Source organism: Lontra canadensis, unplaced genomic scaffold, assembly GCF_010015895.1.
Source record: "Lontra canadensis isolate GAN:19392208 unplaced genomic scaffold, GSC_riverotter_1.0 scaffold41, whole genome shotgun sequence".
NCBI classification, from domain to species: Eukaryota; Metazoa; Chordata; class Mammalia; order Carnivora; family Mustelidae; genus Lontra; species Lontra canadensis.
Window position 1 is genome coordinate 1213428 of NW_022631035.1, and position 17442 is coordinate 1230869.

Genomic DNA, 17442 nt, shown 5'->3' on the forward strand with positions numbered 1-17442 from the left:
CCCAGGACCCTGAGATGACAGCCTGAGCTGAAGCCAGACACTTAGCCAACTGAGCCACCCACCGTTTTGTCACGGAGCTTGTGCTCTTGCGCTAGGCGTGCTGTGGTTTTCTGGGACTGCTCGCTCGCCTGTTAGAGCAGGCTAGCAGTGCTTCCTGTAATTTTTTATAGCCTTGTGGGATTTGACACAATCACTTCTCATACGTTTTAGGAAAACCAGTTTGAGCAGAGACCTCTGAAGGCAAACATGGAAGTAATCCTCCTGGTCCTCCTGTGGGCTGTGGCTAGCTTGAGAGTCAGGCTTGCAAGTGGGACGCGCCCCGAGGTTCATCGAAGACCACCTGGCATGTCGTCTGTGAAAGCAAGACCAGGAAGCTCTCTAAAAGTTCAGTGATGGGGCACCAAGTTAGAATATATCTCTGGGGTAGAATATTACGTGGTCACTGAAGTTGTGTGCTTGAAAATTAGTCCGAGATCTGGGATACAAAGATACAAACGTAGTGATCCGAAGCGGCACCTGCACCCCAGGATTTATAGCAGCGAAGCCCCCTGTAGCCAGATGTCCATCAGCAGATGAAAGGATAGAGATGTGGTGTCTGTACGGTGGAATACTACGCAGCCATCAAACAGATGAAATCTTGCCATTTGCAGACACAGATGGAACTAGAGGGTGTTATGCTGAGCGAAGTCAGTCAGTCGGAGAAAGACAGTTACCATATGATCTTACTGATACGAGGAATTTGAGAAACAAGACAGAGCAGCAAAGGGGAAGGGAAGGAAAAACAAAACAAGACGAAATCAGGGGGAGACAAACTGTAAGAGACCTTTACCCATTGGAAACAGACCGAGAGTGGCTGGAGGGCCGGGACTGGGCGGCCGGGGGCACTGGGTGACGGGCACTGAGGAGGACACGGGATGCGATGAGCACCGGGTGTTGTGAGCAACCGACGTGTCACTGACCTCCGTCCCTGAAACTAATAGTTCACTCTGTGTAAATTAGTTGAACTTAAGTTAAAAAAGGTCTGGGATAAAACTCATAATGTAAAAGCATACATACACCTGCATATGCAGCGCGGAGATATGCGTGTGGCTGCGTATGTGCACTCTCCTGTGCGTGCGTGTACGGCGGACGGGCCTGCCCGTGCACACTCCTGTGTGCGTGTGTATGGAGGACAGGCCTGCAGAGCTTGGGGGTCCTTGGGAGGGTGGTCGGTGCTTGTCCACAGCTCTGGTGTATATGTCCTTTTGGGTCCTGTGCAGCCAGAAAAGCATGGCAGGGGAGAGAGGGGTGAGATGTCGCCTAGAGACGCCGTGACACTAGAGAAGGAACGGACAGGAGGGCTGCAGTGACAGCCGGGGCCTGTTGTTTATAAAGGCAGGTGCTTTCCTGAGTCAGTGTTTGGCATGGGTTATTTTGGGGGAATGCAGAGGGGAGGGGAGTGTGGCTTCTCCTTTCTCTCTGTGCTGCTTTGCTCTACACGTGGGTTCCTTTTATAATTTAGAGCAAGAGTTTTCCGTGTTTGTGGTCGCACACTTGATCCCTGCAGAAAGATACGAGGAAGGCCTGGTGAGCGTAAGCCCTGCTTGCATCCGGCATACCTCCTTCCTACTTCTTTCCTGTCGTTTCCGGTCAGTTGTGTAAACGGTGATTGTGGAGATAATGGAGTACACTGCTGAAGATGCGGCTGAACCGTAGCGTGTTAGACGACTGACAGCCACTGCGGCTGTCTGTCCCTGGGTTTGGGGAGGCTCCTGGCACGCGTCGGTGCCCCCACGCTTGGGGGTGGACGAGTGCGTAGCTGGGAGAGTGAGGTGTACTTGGAGGTGGGTGTGCAGGGGTGGTGTGTGGTGTTCGGGGCTGTGGCCTGGATGCAATCATTGGGGCATAAAGTGGAGATGAGCGTCCAGGGCCAGAGGGGCCTTCAGCGCGGACAGGTGGGCCGCAGCAGACTGACTGTGCCCCCTCAGGGTGCCGGGCGGCCCCTGGAAGCCAAGCAGAGAAAGGGTTTCCTTGTCACGTGGGGCTGATAAGTCGAGAATGGGGGGCTCCCAGCACCACGTGACTGTCAGGGCCCCGAGCAGCTAGTGGAGAGAACGTGGGGCTGGTCAGCGTGGGTTTACAGAAGAGACCAGGGATGAGCGAGTCTGCTGGGCAGCGGGACGGGGCAATGGATGGTGCTGGTGTGGGAAGTCGGGTCAAGGTGCTTGCGTGTTTGGGGGTTTTTTAAATATGAGAGAAATAACCTGTATGCTACTGGCATTGGTCCCGTGGCAAGGGCGACTGGTGGTGGGTGAGCTCTGGGGCTTAGAGAGACCGGGGGGGCCCAGGTGGGGGCCGCCGTGGACCCTGAGCTGGCGGGCGGCTGCTGGAAGGCTGGGACGGGCGGTCTTGGAGGACCGGTTTGCTCACGGGAAGCCAGTCATCAGCTGAGAGCGGGACAGAAACAGGCAGAGCTGCGGGGAGCCTGGAAGTGTGTCTAGACAGCGGCTGAAGGGACAGCTGAGGACGGGCAGCAGGACCTCGAGGGGCCGTGTCGGAGCTCTGTGTCATGTGGATCCCTAGTGCAGGTCTGTCTAAGTTAACGTCCGGGACATTTTACCGGTATGAAATCAAATGTTTGTTTATTGTGGAAAATCAGAGAGTTTTGGTTATAGGAAACAGGCACCGGGCACCATTCCTCACCTGCCCTTCCAGGCCCGCCGTGCGCACGCGGATGCCCCGTCAGCGGGTCTGTGGCCTCCGCACGTGGTCCAGGCCTAGAGACCGTGCCAGGTGTCACCGCTGGGTCCCGGGATGGTAGTGGTGGGCAGGTCACTCTGGGGTCTTCCTGCGGGCTGTCTGTGGGCCGACTGGGGGGCACCCCATTGTGGTGCGGTGGGCGCTACGGAGCCCAGACCGTGAGAGCCAGGTTGGGAGGAGCCTGTCCGGGGCGCACACGTCTGGAGGGCGCAGCGCATCTGGGAGCGGAGGCTCGGTGGTAGCTCCGGGGTGCTGAGAGAGTGAGGCGGGTGGTAGGAAGACATGGCCAGAGGCATGGAAGGTAGTTCTGGGACGTCCCTGCTGGACGGGATGCAGAGGCGGGAGGGTTTCACAGCACAAGCCTCATGTGCCGGGAGCCGGAGCCAGGCCAGGGGAGGGCAGCAGGAGGGAGGTGAGATAATCAGGATGAGACGTGGTAGGAGAGCGCTGGAAAGCAGGTTGCATGCGGGAGGTCAGTGTTGCTGAAGATCATTTCAGGGGAGTTGGGGAACCCAGTGAAAAGGCTTGTGCTGTAGTTCAGGGGCCTATGTCCTCTCCCTGTGGCCTTTGGGCTCCGGGATGGCAGGGAGAAACCCAGGCTGAATCCAGAACCTGCGGTGAGTAGCATACTGAGAGCCAGGGGCCAGTGTTTGGTGTTTGAGGTCTGGCCTGGTGGGACAGGAACAAAGCCCAGCAAGCCGTTTGTGGCATTACCTGCGTTGGAAACCCTGGAGGAGGTGAGAGGACAGGGAGGTGGGGGGGCAGGAAGGTGGGGTCCCACAGGTCATGAGGAGGAGGGCACATAGCCGGTGGGGGGGTGTCCCTCCTTCAGGGAGCCTGCCTACTGCCGGGTGCTCTCCGTGGTGCTTCCTGGGTCATCCCATAGCTCACTTTGGGCATGTGCGGTGTGTCCCTTGTGGAGGGAGAGCTGTGTTTCGGGGTGTGCTGCGTTCTCCCAGATCCCCAGGAAGGGGGGGCGCAGTTCACCCGTGCGCGCTGGGCCGCAGACCTTCCTGCCCTTGGCTGTGCGCGGGCGCAGTGCTGCTCACCGGATCCTGCTCGGTGCCTGCCTTGTCCCCGGGTCTTCTGAACCCGTTGTGACTTGCCTTGTGGGGGGCGCAGGGGCGTTTGGGAGGCAGCTCGTTGTTTCTGCATTGTCTGTCGGGTGCTTGTGTGTTAACACGTGTTGTGTGTTGCCATGTGTTGCAGACACGTGCCAGGCTGCCCTTTTCTTTATGTTTTTCCTACAAAAGGTGAAATAGTTTCCGATTTCAAAGATCCTTTTTTGGGGCCCCTGGGTGGCTCAGTCAGCGAAGCGTCTGCCTTCTGCTCAGGTCATGATCTCGGGGCCCTGGGGTCGAGCCCGGCGTCGGGCTCTCTGCTCGGCGGGGAGCCTGCTTCTCTGTCTCTCCCACTGCCTGCCGCTCCCCCTGTTTATACTCTCACAATCTCTCGCTTTTGCTCTCTCTTGAAAACAAATAAAATCTTAAAAAAAGAAAGAAAGATGAAGAAATTGCAAGAGAAGCGATTCTGAACAACGTATTGGCATAACATCCCACTCTAGGAGAAAGGACTTTGTGGAACCTGTGGTACCTGTTCTTTTCTTTGCGTTAGAGGTCGAGTGTTGCTCAGCACGGGCGCAGTCAGGACTGGGGGGTCTGTGGCCACAGCCCCCCTCCCCCAAGGGGAGGAGTGGAATTGGGATGTGTGACCTCTTGGTCCCAGCGCCATGTGGACAGTGTGCCCGGTTCTGATGCTGAGCTCCTGAGCTGAGATGTGGACAGACCCGGTCTCTAACCCCCTCTGTCCCTACCAGGCTCTCGATCTCAGGCACATGAATCACCTGGTAGCACTTGGTGTCTCCATGTGCTGGGACCCTGTGGTTGTATACATGTGGTGTCTAGCCTGGACTGTGCACCGCCAGCGCCTAATACATGCCAGCTACGGGTTCTGTTGGCATTGACAGATGCTCTGGAGGTGCTTATCCACAGGGCTGTTTCCTAGACTGTGATTCTTGGAGAAACTTTGCTCTGAGAACTTTGATTGTTTCCTCTGTCCCATGAAGTCAGATCCAGCCGCCGGTGTCACCTGTTCTCCTTCTTGCCGGTTCTTTCAGGAGAAGAGTCACACAGTACAGATTCCATTCGCCTTTTTTTTTTTAAGGTTTTTAAAAATCTGTTTGACACAGAGAGAGGGAGGGAGGGAGGGAGAGGCAGGCAGAGCAGGCAGAAGGTGAAGCAGACTCCCCGCTGAGCAGGGAGCCCAGTGCGGGGCTCGATCCCAGGACCCCGAGACCGTGACCTGAGCCGAAGCCGCTCAACCCACTGAGCCACCAGGCCCCTCATTTGCCTTTTCCCAGCAAGATGGCGCCCTGGTCAGCGATGCTTGCCTCGTCCCGGCAGAGCACGGGCTCCCTGGCTGCTCCGCGGTAACATGGCGGTGGTGCCATGGTCTGCAGACGTGGCCGAGGCAGGGGCCGGGGCACCGGGGACCTCAGCCCCTGCCTCTCCCAGAGGCGTGTTCCCTGTGGAAATGAAACCGCTGACACTTTGTCAGCTGCCAACCTGGGGATTAAGAGGCCCTCCTCTCCCGGCCCGACATCTGCTGACGCCCGCAAAAAGTAAGTGCTTTTGAGATGCTGCATAGGGCTGGGGACTGGCTGGCAGAGACATCGGTGTGGAGGCGTGGGGGGGAGAGAGAAGTTACCTGTTTTCCCCCTGGGGAACAGAGAGGGATACAACACCTTTATTTTCTTGGGGAGCAGAAAGGTACAATTGGGCAGTTAAATTTGAAAGAGAATAGCATGACACAGAAAAAAGAGAGAGGGGCGTTTAGCAAGAAAATTCCCTAGAGGCGAAGATTAAAGCGAACAGGTGCTGGAAGAATGTTTCTGCATATTAGAGCTTAATTAGGTTGGAAGATGAATTCCAGATGGGCTAATTATGTATGAGTTGTTGCAGGTTGTTTCTGGTAGGGGCAAGCGTGTATTTTTGGAAGTGGTGATTTAGTTGGATTGGATTTGACTCCCGCCTCCTACCACATCTCCTCCACTGGGCAACTGCCGCTTCCGGGGCTCCAGGACCCACTCAGGGGGCTGCCCCCGTCCCAGCCGGTAGAGCCTGAGAAAGCTGGGCCCAGCCTGATGGCCGCAGAAAGCAGTGCAAGGCGGCCACCTGTCACATGGACTGGAAAGTAATTCCAACTTCAAAGGAAGGCAGACAGACAAAGCAGTGTGTCGTTTCCAGGAATGCGTCCTTTGATGGGGTGCTGATGGTGCCTGTGCGGCTCGCTGGTTAGACAGATCCGGACCGCTTTCTGGGAGAGCAGAGGAGCGGGTTCTGGTTGGCAGCTCCCTTATGTTGTGAATCAAGGAAAAGGTCCGGAAGGCATGGGTAAACATGTATTGCAGACCAGGAGTCTTAATTTCTAAACAAAAGAATCTGGGCCAAATAGTACCTCTGGACTTGCCGTCAGGATGATGGACTTGCTTCAACTCAGGAACGCCTGTGAAGGTTGTTTCGGAAGACGGCGTGTGTCCCTGCGGTCCCCGGAAGGGTGGCATGTGCCGGGGCGGCCCGGCGGTGGCCTGTGAGCCTCAGGGGGGTCCGCTGGGCATCCATTGGGTCTGGGGGCTTTAATCAATGTAAACTTTTATGGATGGCCCCATAATTGGAAGTTATGGATGTACAATTTATATATGACTCAGTGAATGATTTATATGGTGTTAAGTGATGATTTAGATAGAAAATATGATCCCCCCTCACAGAATCTTTAATGAAAAGTGTGGGTTCTTATGAATTTATTTCTAGAGCTCTGTTTGAACTCAGCATGTTTGACATAAATCAGATATAATTGTCATTTTGTGATTAATGAACATATGCTGGCCGTTTTTCCCCATAATTAAACTTTATGTTCTGTGCATCTGACAAAGCAAAACAAGTTCAGACTTTGACAGATTGGTGGGGGAGTTTCCCCGCCTGCGTGTTTGTGTGTGCGCTCATTTGCGTATTATTTGTTTTCCTGACGTTTATTCGGGATTAAGTCAGGCTTCAGGGGTGCGAGTGGGGTCACTCGGCTCAGACCCGAGACCGAGGGCCGCGCGGGTGGGAGGCCGCGGGGCGGGTGTAGTGGGCGGCAGGCGGGAGGGAGCCCTGGGCCAGTGAGTGTGCTGGGTCAGGGGCTGTGATGCAGGCTCCCAGTGGAGACGCCCCATTAGCCCAGAGCATGGTCGCTTTTCATGGTGTGGCCACTGCGCCGAGCTCTGGGATGTGACGGCAGGTGGCTTTGTGGCAAAAACACGCACAGCTCCTCTCTGCTTTTCCTGCACTTCAGCGAGACCTAGAATCGTTGAGAAGGTAGGACGACGAGCGTGCGAAAGACAAAGCGCGTCTCTGGTCGGCACACCTTCCCTCATCCCGCTCACTTCTGTTTCCCGTTTCAGGACATAGACAAGTTTGGCAATGAGATCACCCAGCTGGCCCGGCCCCTGCCCGTGGAGTATCTGATCATAGACGTAAGTGTGCGGCACACACCAACACCCTGGGCGGCCAGATGCAGGCCGGGTGCGGGCGGCGGTGGCTTGGACAGTTGCCCCTCTGCTTGGCCCGGGACGGGCACCCTGGAAGTAGATGCATCATTGAGCTCCTGTCATCCCTGAAGAATGGGCGATTCTAAGGGCCTTTCCTTCTAGTTTCAGTTTATTTCCTTAAAAAAACAACTTCGGGTTTACCTTCTTCCAAACTAAAGTGCAGGTCCACCGACCTGGTCAGGCAGCCTCCGGAGGTCAGCATGTGCAGGTCCGACCCTGGTCACAGCTCATCTGCCAGAGCCGGGCTCGCGGTGGGCCAGCCGCGACGGTCCTTGAGTGACGTGCTTGTGTGCTCGCTTGTGGGGCGCTGCAGGAGCCCAGCGGGCAGCTGGCTACGAGGCCCCGTCCCAGTCTCGTCTCCTTTCTGGAGGCGTGCTCTGCTCGTGGAGGTGCGGCCCCAGGCCAGAGGGTGGCAGCAGGCTCCAGTGTGAACGCGGCACATTTGCAGAAGTCAGCTCTGTCCCACGGGGACGGGCGGCTACTCATTTCCTAACTGCGACCTGCCAGGTTCTCTCCAGGCCACGTTTGGGCTCAGGAAGGGCACGTGATTCAGGCTGTAAAATATCTTCGCGTTTGGAGCAACGGGTCCCCGGGAGCCAAGCCCATCGGTGCGCCATTCCAGTTGGCAGCTCCCGAGAACACATTTATTACCTCGGCCGTGAAGGCGTCTGTGTTTTAGACCACCCGGGGTGTCGTTAAGATGAAAACAGATGGACGGAACACGCACTTAGGAGGAGTCGGCGTGATTTAAAGGCAGCTTTCTGAGGTCTTCTCTCCCCGTGGCCTCCCCACCCTCTTCTTTTTACAAAAGAGCCGAGTTCTTGCTTCAGTGTGCTGTGTCAGTAGAGTCTGGTCGTGAAGGAACATTCCGCCTCGTGACGGCCACGCTCTCTGTTGCGGAATGAGGTTGGAGCAGTCCCTTGAGAGCAGATGTCCAGACCGGTGTGCTCAGCCCCTCGTCGAGCCTCGTGAGTAGGCTGCAGGCTCAGGCAAGAGAGGGCGTGAGCCACCGTCCCCGGGCTGCTGTGCTGGTGCGGTTCGGGGCGTCTGGGCATCGGCTACATGACCTGAGACAGGCTTGGGGGCTGTGGTTTAGGTGCCGGGTGCCCTGTGCCCCTCTGTGGGGTCTGCGGTCATCACAGACTACCCGGTGAACTCTCGCTGTCCTGCGTGAAGGGGCGGTTACCAGCCGGGCAGAGACGTCTCTTAGTTCCACACTGATTGCCCGGTGGGCGTCTGCTGCTGCTGGCCCCCCACCGAGTCTACCTTCCCGGAGTGGAGGTGCTGTGCCGTCCACAGGCCTTCGTCTCCCCGGCGCGAGTCGCTCTCCCGCCCTCTGTGGAACCGTGGCAGCCCCTGGCCCCGGTAAGGCCGTGTGCGTCTGAGCCTCGGTGGACGCCAGCTCTCGGGGGCGGCTCTGGCTCTAAAGGAGCAGGCCGAGGCTTAGGCTCCGTGGCTGACAGAGGCCACACGGCCGTATGCGGCACAGTGGCCGGAGTCTGCGGGCTGCATGGTCTCGTCAGTAAAACACCAGCGGGAGCGGCGCCTGGCTACGGCCTCAGTTGCTGGAGCGTGTGACTCGATCTCGGGGTTGTGAGTTCAAGCCCCACATTGGGTGCAGACAGGACTTAAAAGTAACACCTTTAGAAGAGCAGCGGGGTCAGGTCTCCGACGCCGCTGCCCGCTCAGCCGCTCCCCAGCGTGCTGGTGCAGTCGCCCAGATCCCGGCTAGCCAGCCCGAAGCGGCCCGCGGCCGTCGCTGATGCAGAGAACAGACTGGAACAGCGTGTCTCCACTCAGCGATAGTCCCAGAGGAACCAGAAGAGCTCCGCTGAGTGTGGACGAGGTGTGATCTGCTGGCGCTACTGTCCTGTTGGAGAGGAAAGGCTGTGTCAACCCAAGGGTGTTTGACGGTCACACTTGGGTGCCTCCGTGGGGAGGCGCGTCTGCCGGGGAGCGCGGACCTGTGTCCGCATGGGTTCCTGCACACTTGCCCCTGCCCCTGTGGTTTCTGTTGATGCAGCGTTTGACGTGAAACGCCCTCTCTGGTTCCTAAAGCGCGTCTGAGCCAGATGAAGGGCTTAGGTGCCGTTTTGGACACAAGCTCTTGACCGCAGCCCGTCTGCGGGGAGAGCAGGCGTGCCCTGTGCCGCACGTCAGGAGTGTGGCTTCTCTTGCTGCATCCACATGGTGCGGCCCGACGTCCCGAGGGGCCTCAGCAGGCTCTCTGGAGGTCGCTGCGTCTCCCAGACTGTCTCGGCTGACCTTAGAGTTCTGGCCTCATCTGTCATGTCCCCACGGCTCACCCTCCGGCTCCTCCCCAGGCGAGGGCCTCTGTGTGAGCGGCTAGGCTGATGGAAGCCCCGAGTTAGGTGTTGCGGAGGCCCGCACACTCGGACGGCCCGCGGATGGCCCTGTCCTCGAGCGTGTGAACAGTGGTCCTTCCGTTGGCTTCCGGGACCAGTGTCAGGGCTTTCATTTTTGGCGTCATTAACGGGACCGTGGTGTCCAGTGGGGAACAGGACTCTGAGGCCGGAGCTCAGGGGAAGGGTGCCGCACTCGGGGCTGCCCTCACCACTGCTTGCAGCACGATTTAGCAAGGTTTGTGTGTTTGTTCGCTAGATCACAACAACCTTCCCCAAGGACCCAGTTCATACTTTCTCCATTTCACAAAGTCCGTTTCCTATTGAAAACCGGGACGTCCTGGGTGAGACACAGGTAAGCTCGTCTTTACAGACATGATTTAATGTGACTCCTGCTTGTTTATCTGGTGTCAGTGATGTTTTTCCAGAACGTACTAAGCTTTCAAACTCTCCTGATTGATTCTTGTGACAAAGCCCAGCTAGGTCATTTTCTGAGACTCAGTTGGTCACCGTGACATCCTCTCCGGGGCTGGGGCCTGAAGATAACCACTGTGGCAAACCCCCGTAAGGCCCCGGGGCTGTGGATCTGCCAACGGGCCGTTCTCAGTTGACTTCTTCTTCCTCAAATGTGTTTGACACTTGTGTCCTCTGCCAACAACTTCTTTAGTGTTTGTTCATTAACAAGCATCATCTCCTTGTGGAGATGTGGCAGCTCGATGTTTGCTTTGGTTTCCTGCGCTGTCACCTTCTGCGTTTTTTCTGTTTTGTTTTGTTTTTAGGATTTTATGTGTTTATTTGACAGAGAGAAACACAGCGAGAGAGGGAGCAGGAGCAGGGGGAGAGAGGGAGGGAGAAGCAGGCTCCCAGCTTGGCAGGGCGTCCGATGCGGGGCTCGATCCCAGGACCTGGGACCATGACCTGAGCCGAAGGCAGACGCTGCACAACTAAGCCCCCCAGGCACCCACTTGCTGCTGCATTTCTCATACGTGGTCTGGGCCGTGTGGGCCTCGTGTGGCCTGGCCACCTGGGTTTTCCAGCACGCAGTGCGGATCCCACGCAGCACGTCCTGTGTGCTGGGCCCTGCCCTCGGCTGCCCGCTTGCCTCCTGCTGCCGCACGGGCCGTCTGGGACACGCATTTCATCTTAGGTCCTAGTTGTTACAGGCGTCGCAGGAAAGAGTATAGAGTCCTTGGGAAGTGTGGTGCACTCTGATGCTTTGCTCTCTTCATGGCCCCTCTGTGCGGGGACTCGGGGTGCTTGTAGAGGTGCAGAGCCACTCACTTCCTGGGCGGTGCTCTTGACCTCCTGGGTTAGTTTTGCTGAAGGTGGGTGTGTTGCATCCGCCCCCCAGCACACACGCACACACACAGATCAGCAGCGCAGCTGGACAGCGAGTGCACACAGGTTTTCTAGCCGCAGAGTGAGCCCTTCTCATAGCCCACTCTCCTCCTGGAGCGGCGGGGGCACTTTTGGGCTCCCTGAGTGTGTCTGCAGCCGGCCCAGCTTTACATACACCCTCTCTCTCTCTCACACACACACGTCCATGAGTCACACGGGTGGAGAGCTCATTCCTGGAAGACAGGCCAGAGCGCGTGTCGTAGCCGCGTGTCCCTCTGGCCCGGGTCCCCGTTGGTGCGTGAGAACCAGCTGGAGAGAGAGGTGTGTCCGCACTCTGCACCCAGCCGGGACTCAGGAGGGGCAGATGGCTCTCTGGGCTCAGCACGGGGGCTGTCCTGGGACGCTTGTACTCACTTGCTTCCTTCTGCCTCGCCCTGTAGGACTTCCACAGTTTGGCCACCTATCTGTCCCAGAATACCTCATCCGTGTTCCTGGACACCATCTCGGATTTCCACCTCCTGCTGTTTCTGGTCACCAATGAGGTCATGCCTCTGCAGGTACAGGCCTGAGTGTGTGGCCGCTGCGCCCCTGGCTTTGGTGGGCCCCGGGTGGGGGCTGCCTGTAGAGAGATGCAGGGTCAGAGCAGGGCTGCGGTCAGAGCAGGGCTGCGGAGCCGGGTCGAAGTCCTTCCTACGTCCTGTGGGCAGTGGCTCTTCCCAAGAGGCTTACTGATAGGAGATGGAGTTTGCACTTAAACTGCTTCCTGCAGTGTCTGTCCCCAGGATCAGGACAGTTGCATTTGTTTCAGTTCTGTAGGGAGCTCGGAGCCCTCCGGCGCGGGGCGTCCGCGATCCCACGATGCACAGAGCTGCCTGCGGGCTGAGCGCCACAGCCTCTGCTGCTTTCCCATCTCTTCTCTCCTGAATCCGCCTGCGTTTTACTGCCGTAGCGCAGCAGGCTGGCTGCCGTCCAGGCCCGGAGTGCTCGGCTGCAGAGTTGGCGTTTTTAAGACGCGCTGTTGGGGAGAAGAGGGCAGGTGTCGCTGACAGTGGCTGCTCCCCGAGCCGTGGGGGGGCCGCTGGTCCAGCCAGGGGGCTCTTGTGCCTTTTTTTTCCTGCTGAGACCCAAGGAGGCAGCAGAGAGAGGGGAATGACTTCTTTCTGAGCCTCTGGCTCAACATGTTCCTTAAAGGTGACCGAATCGAGGGGAGAGGTCCCTCCGTCCCCACTGCAGCCCTGCGCCGGCGGCCTGTGTCGGTTCTTGCACACCGCTGGGTTTAGCTGCTGTCTGTGTTTCGTCCCCAGACTACCCACTTCTGGCATCTGACATCAGGCATCCTGAGGCTTCCGTCTGGCTTCACCTGCCTTGTTAAGCCCAGAGGGTGGGCCCTTCACACTAGGCCTCCTCACCGGGGGCCGCGTCCGGTTTGACAGTCACCTGGTAGAAAACATGTTCTGGGGAGCCCCTGGCAGCCCCCGAAGGCTTAGTTTCTCATTAGATAAACTCTTTTAATTCCCCGCACTTTGACCGTGGATGCCTAGCACCTAGAGACGTGGTCGAGAAGATGGAGAGTCTGCAGGGAGAGCGTGAGGGCGGAGGATGGAGCCCAGGAGCGCAGGCCCTGTCCGTGCACCCAGCCCTCAGGATAAGGGACGTGAGCTCTAGTGCTTCGTGGTTGAGCACACAGGTCTGCTCGCGACAGAGAGCCGCACGGACGGCTATCGGGAAAGAACTTAAATTCAGCTCTAAAATTTAGCACTTGGCTTTGTAGACCTAAGTGTGTGGCGTTTGGTGTTTCATGGGGACAGCCCATGAGGTTCTTCACTTGCTTGCGAAGCGTGTGTGCTGCGGGGCAGGGGCGACTCCGTGCCGGGTGTGCGGCGCGCGGCGCTCACGTTTGGCCTCTTGCAGGACAGCATCAGCTTGCTGCTGGAGGCCGTGAGGACTGGGAACGAGGAGCTCGCCCAGACGTGGAAGAAGTCTGAGCAGTGGGCCACCATCGAGCAGCTGTGCAGTAAGTGTCCTCCCCTTCCTCGGCTCTGAGGGTGCCACTCTCGCACCCCCACCGCCGGAGCGCAGGGAGCTGGACGCGTGCTCTGCAGAGCCTCTCGGACCCCAGACACGTTCTGGTGGTGTTGCGGGAGGCCCTTCGGGGACACAGACTTTCTCACCGCTGCGCCAGGCGTGCTCTCGAGGCCACACAGATCTGTGGGTGCAGCTTCGTGGATGTGGAGGGTATGCCAGTCCTGTGGTGTCATAGGGGCAATTTGAACGTCCTTGTTTTAGGGAAACACAAACCTTACGTTTGCCGCAGTGCCAAAACGTCAGAAACCTTTGGTCTCCTCAGGCTTTCCTTTGTCCTTTCTCTGTACTGGTCCTCGGAGCTTCCGTGAAGGGTAGGGAGGACAAACCGTACAGAATAGACTGTCCAGGATCCCGAGTCCCCTCGCTGCCCACACGGAGCCTTTGTCTTCAGTCCCAGGAGCTCCGGGTGGCAGGCTGCTGGCGTGGCCCCTTTCCCTGTGGCTTTGAGAAACACTGGAATGCCCTCTTCAGACAGCTTTGGAAGTACATATAAAAAGTGTTTACACCATTTTCTCAAACTAGTGAGTTAGATACTAGAGCCAAAATTAGCCAAGGAAAACCTCGGTGCAGCCTAAGCCATGAGGGAGCCGAGGGGACACGTTCTCTCATGGGGGTGCCAGTTCCCCGGGGCCTGTGGTCCGAAGCACCTCGGTGTTGGTTACGCTTCGGGTCACATTCTCCTTTCTGCACGGCTGCCGGCGGAGCGGTCACGGGGCTGGCCGACGTGCCGCGTGCTCTTGCCCCTGCGTTCTGCGGGGCTGTCCGTTCTAATGCAGTGGCCCGGTCGTGGCCGCCCAGTTCCCTGAGAGGAAGACCCGCGACCTCGCGTCCTCGGGTGGCCAGGGGTACGGTGCGCCCCATGCCGCCGCCTCCCTGCAGAGACGCCGGCTGCAGCGGTGCAGGCTGAGGCCGCTGGGCCCCGGCCAGGACTGACGGGTCCCTGTGCTGGACCCCAGAATTAAGCATCCTGTGTCAGCTGCACATGGATTAAAAAGAACCTGGTGACTTAGACCGTTGACGCAGAGAGAGCAGCGTCTGTGAGCAGGGGCGTGGAATGTACCCTCAGCGAGAGCCCCGCACACCTCGTCCCCTTGCACGCACCGCTGGCCACATGCGAGCTGCCGGCGGCCTTGTAGAAACAGCCACTTCCTCAGGTCCAGGAAGCCGGCTCCGGGGCTTTTCCCCGAGACGTGAAAACAGGCCCACGCGGAGATGTGTGCGGCCGTGTGGGTGGCAGCTGTGCCGCTGACGGCTCCAAACCGCCAGCCACCCTGATGGGCAGCCGGAGGCGGTGCTCTCGCCGGGCACACCCCAGGACAGCGCTGGGGTTGAGTGGCTCACGCTGGGACCCCAGCTCTGTGCCACAGGCTTGTGTGCGCGTGTGGGGGCCCCCGCGTGGCCCGAGAGCCCCGTCTGTCTGTGCCCGTGGCTGCTTGTCTTTGGGCCGCCTTGTCCTCCGCCACATAGTAAGGTAGAGCTCTCGCGGGGTAGGAGCCGCGAACGGCAACCAACAGCCTCTCTTCCCGTCCCACAGGCACCGTCGGAGTGCAACTTCCGGGCCTCCATGAGTACGGGGCCGTCGGGGGCGCCACGCACGCCGCCACAGCAGCCATGTGGGCCTGTCAGCACTGCACCTTCATGAACCCTCCGGGCACCGGCCACTGCGAGATGTGTAGCCTCCCGAGGACCTAGGGGCCCACCCAGCCCTCCCTGAAACCGGGGTCATTGTCACCACGGCCCCATGGTGGGCAGCCCTGGAGGGCGGGGCAGGGTGGCTGCCCTCGGGTCACTGGCCCACAAAGCTTCTCAGCACCAGGCTAACCTGGAGGGAGAGCCAGGCTGGTGCTCCGCGGGCGCACATCAGCCTCCTAATGGGGTGGCACAACGGTCCCCCCGCATGCCTAGGGCCAGCATCCGAGGTGGTGGCAGGACCTGGGCACCCCAGAACCATCACCCGGGATTGGGGGGCAGAGAGGGCTGACTGCCGCCATCCCGCTTTCTCTTCCCTTCCTCTTGGCTCTTGTTCTTCCCCTTCCCGTGGCTGTGGGTGGGAGCGTTGGCGTCCCTGTTGCTCTGGGCAGACCCTGCCTGTGAAGGCCACTTTTTCCCCTGCCGGTGGCCATTATCTGGCAGAATCACAGTGGGCCCAGGGCTGCTGGCCTCCCTTCTGCTTGACCTGCAGGTTCATTTGCTGCCCGCCCTCCTCCTCGCTCTCACCCGACATCCAGGTGGGATTTTTAAAGTCTGCATTGGTTGTAATAACAGTTATCAGTAACTTCTGCCCAGGAGACTTATTTATTTCTTTGTAAGGTAAAAACTACATACAAGGAGGACTGAGAGACACTAGTTCCCACTTCCTTCCCTCCCCTCGTGAGTCCCTGGAGTGGCTGCAGGGTGGACACAGGGTGGGCGAAGGTGGACGGGGACCCACAGTCAGTTCTTCTTGGAAGTAAACCTCAGTGCCTGAGACCTTCCTGCCACACAACTGCCACAGCGGCGCACTCGGTCCAGCAGGAGGGCAACGGTCGCTCCTGGCAAGCATCCGCCCCTGCAAATGGGCCAGGCCGGCCTGTGGTGAGCTGGGTTGCCTGGGACCCGAAGCTCTGGCCCCTTGTGCCCTGTCCACTGTTCTCCCCGTTGCTCTGCCCAGCCCCAGGCCTCCTGCATGGTGACCGAGCCATTGCAACAGACCTGCAAGAGAGAGTAGGGGCTTGGCCAGTTGTGAGGGTCACTGGGACTGCTGTGGGGGTCCCAGGACAGAGGTCGTATCAGGCCTTGCGCGTGTGCTCTGGGGTCCCCAGGGGGTTGTGGGCGGCACCCTGATGCTTCTTTGCCTTAATGAGGGTCCTGTCTCTGAGCTGCAGGGCACCCACGGGAGAGGCTGGCCCAGACGTGGACTGTGTTGGGTACTTCGTGTCTCTGCCCTGGGGGTAGAGGGAGGCCTGCATGGCCCGCCCTTACCTGTGGCACTGCAGACAGAGAACTCTGTGTTCCGTGTATCAGGCTGTGCCTGGCATCTGCAGGTTCACCCAGTATCTTCTCTGCCCTGGGGGCCAGGGGCCGATCAGGTTGGGTCTGGCTTCAGCAGAGCCATTGGTTGTTGGGGAGGGTGGGCCCCACCAGTTTGTGGCAGCTGTCCCGGCTCTGAGCTTGGCTCCCTGCCACCTGCTGAGGGGCTGTCCATGCCTCGTGGACCCCGTGCCGTGTGGTCCCTGCGATCCAGTGTGAGGCTGTGGAGGGGCGTGGTGGCCCCGGGCCCTGAGCTCGGCCTCTGTGTCCCCCAGGCCCCCGCTCCCCCAGTCCTTCTCCTTGTGTCACCTTCACCCACCAAGCTGGTTCCCGTCTCTCTTCAGCCAACATTCTCACTCCAAGATCCGGCAGATGCGTAATTCGTTTCCTTTCATCTTTTAGCTGAAGGAAAAACGCTGGGACTTCTCTGCTTCTGAGTCACTGTTCAGTGACACACTTTATTGTCCAGATAAACAGACTTGGAGCTCAGCGGGAGGGTGCGGGGGGCACCCTGCCGGAGGCCTTGGCCATGGGCAGCTCAGCCGCTGCCTCCTGCACAGGGGAGGGAGGGAGGGGTCCCCCAGCCCCACCTGCAGCCTACTTGCCCTCTTGTGGACACACCCTCTCACCCCCGGGCAAGGGGTGACTGGGTGCCCAGGTGCACACAGCTGGCTGCCTCGGCCTCCTGATGGTCAGCCCCTGGTGCTGCTGCTCCAGCCCGCTCGCGGCTGCAGGGCTGCGTCTGCTGGGTTTGCATTAGCGTTACTTGGACTCGGGTCCCACCGTGAAGCCAATAAAACCCTGAAGTGACTGCCGAGCTCCCGAGTGTCTTTCCTGGGCCCAGAGACCTTCCCTGTGCGCCGTGTGTGTCTGCATCCCAGTCTGCTTTGTGTCCTGTGGCTTGACTTCGCTCCACACGTCACTGTCCTCGCTGACGTATCTGGACCGCTGAAGGATAGAGACCCCAGCGTGTCCTCAGGGTGGAAGGAGAGCGTAGCCTCCCTCGGGTGCTCTCCTGTAGCCGTGTGGCTGCTTCTGGGCCTGGCGGGGGCGTTGGGGGAGGCAGGTGCTTGCGGCAGATGAGGGACGCAGTCTGGCAGCCCCAAGACTGGACAGGTGTGGGGATGTGAGACCTGGAGGGGACACGCTGCCTGTCCCAGATTACCTTGTCGATGGCAGCCAGAGGCATTCGCTCTTGGTGTTTGGGTACTGCCCTGTCCTTTGGCCTCAGGATGCATTGTTCCCTGGACAAGTACGCAGAATACAGCACCTGCCGATGTCGGGGGTCCCTGGGTGCCTCTCACTGTGCCCCCAGGCCTG

General features: G+C 59.0%; 1 protein-coding gene across 1 annotated transcript in view; it reads left to right on the forward strand.

The window, feature by feature from the left end:
• NPLOC4 (NPL4 homolog, ubiquitin recognition factor) overlaps window positions 1–15005 on the forward strand; it is a 56996-nt gene extending 41991 nt beyond the window's left edge. The window contains exons 13-17 of the mRNA XM_032870399.1: window positions 7181–7252; window positions 9950–10045; window positions 11469–11585; window positions 12940–13042; window positions 14648–15005. Coding sequence (XP_032726290.1) covers window positions 7181–7252; window positions 9950–10045; window positions 11469–11585; window positions 12940–13042; window positions 14648–14805 — 546 coding nt within the window. The 3' untranslated portion in view covers window positions 14806–15005. The remainder of the gene's footprint in view (window positions 1–7180; window positions 7253–9949; window positions 10046–11468; window positions 11586–12939; window positions 13043–14647) is intronic.
• The last annotated feature ends 2437 nt before the right edge of the window (window positions 15006–17442 follow it).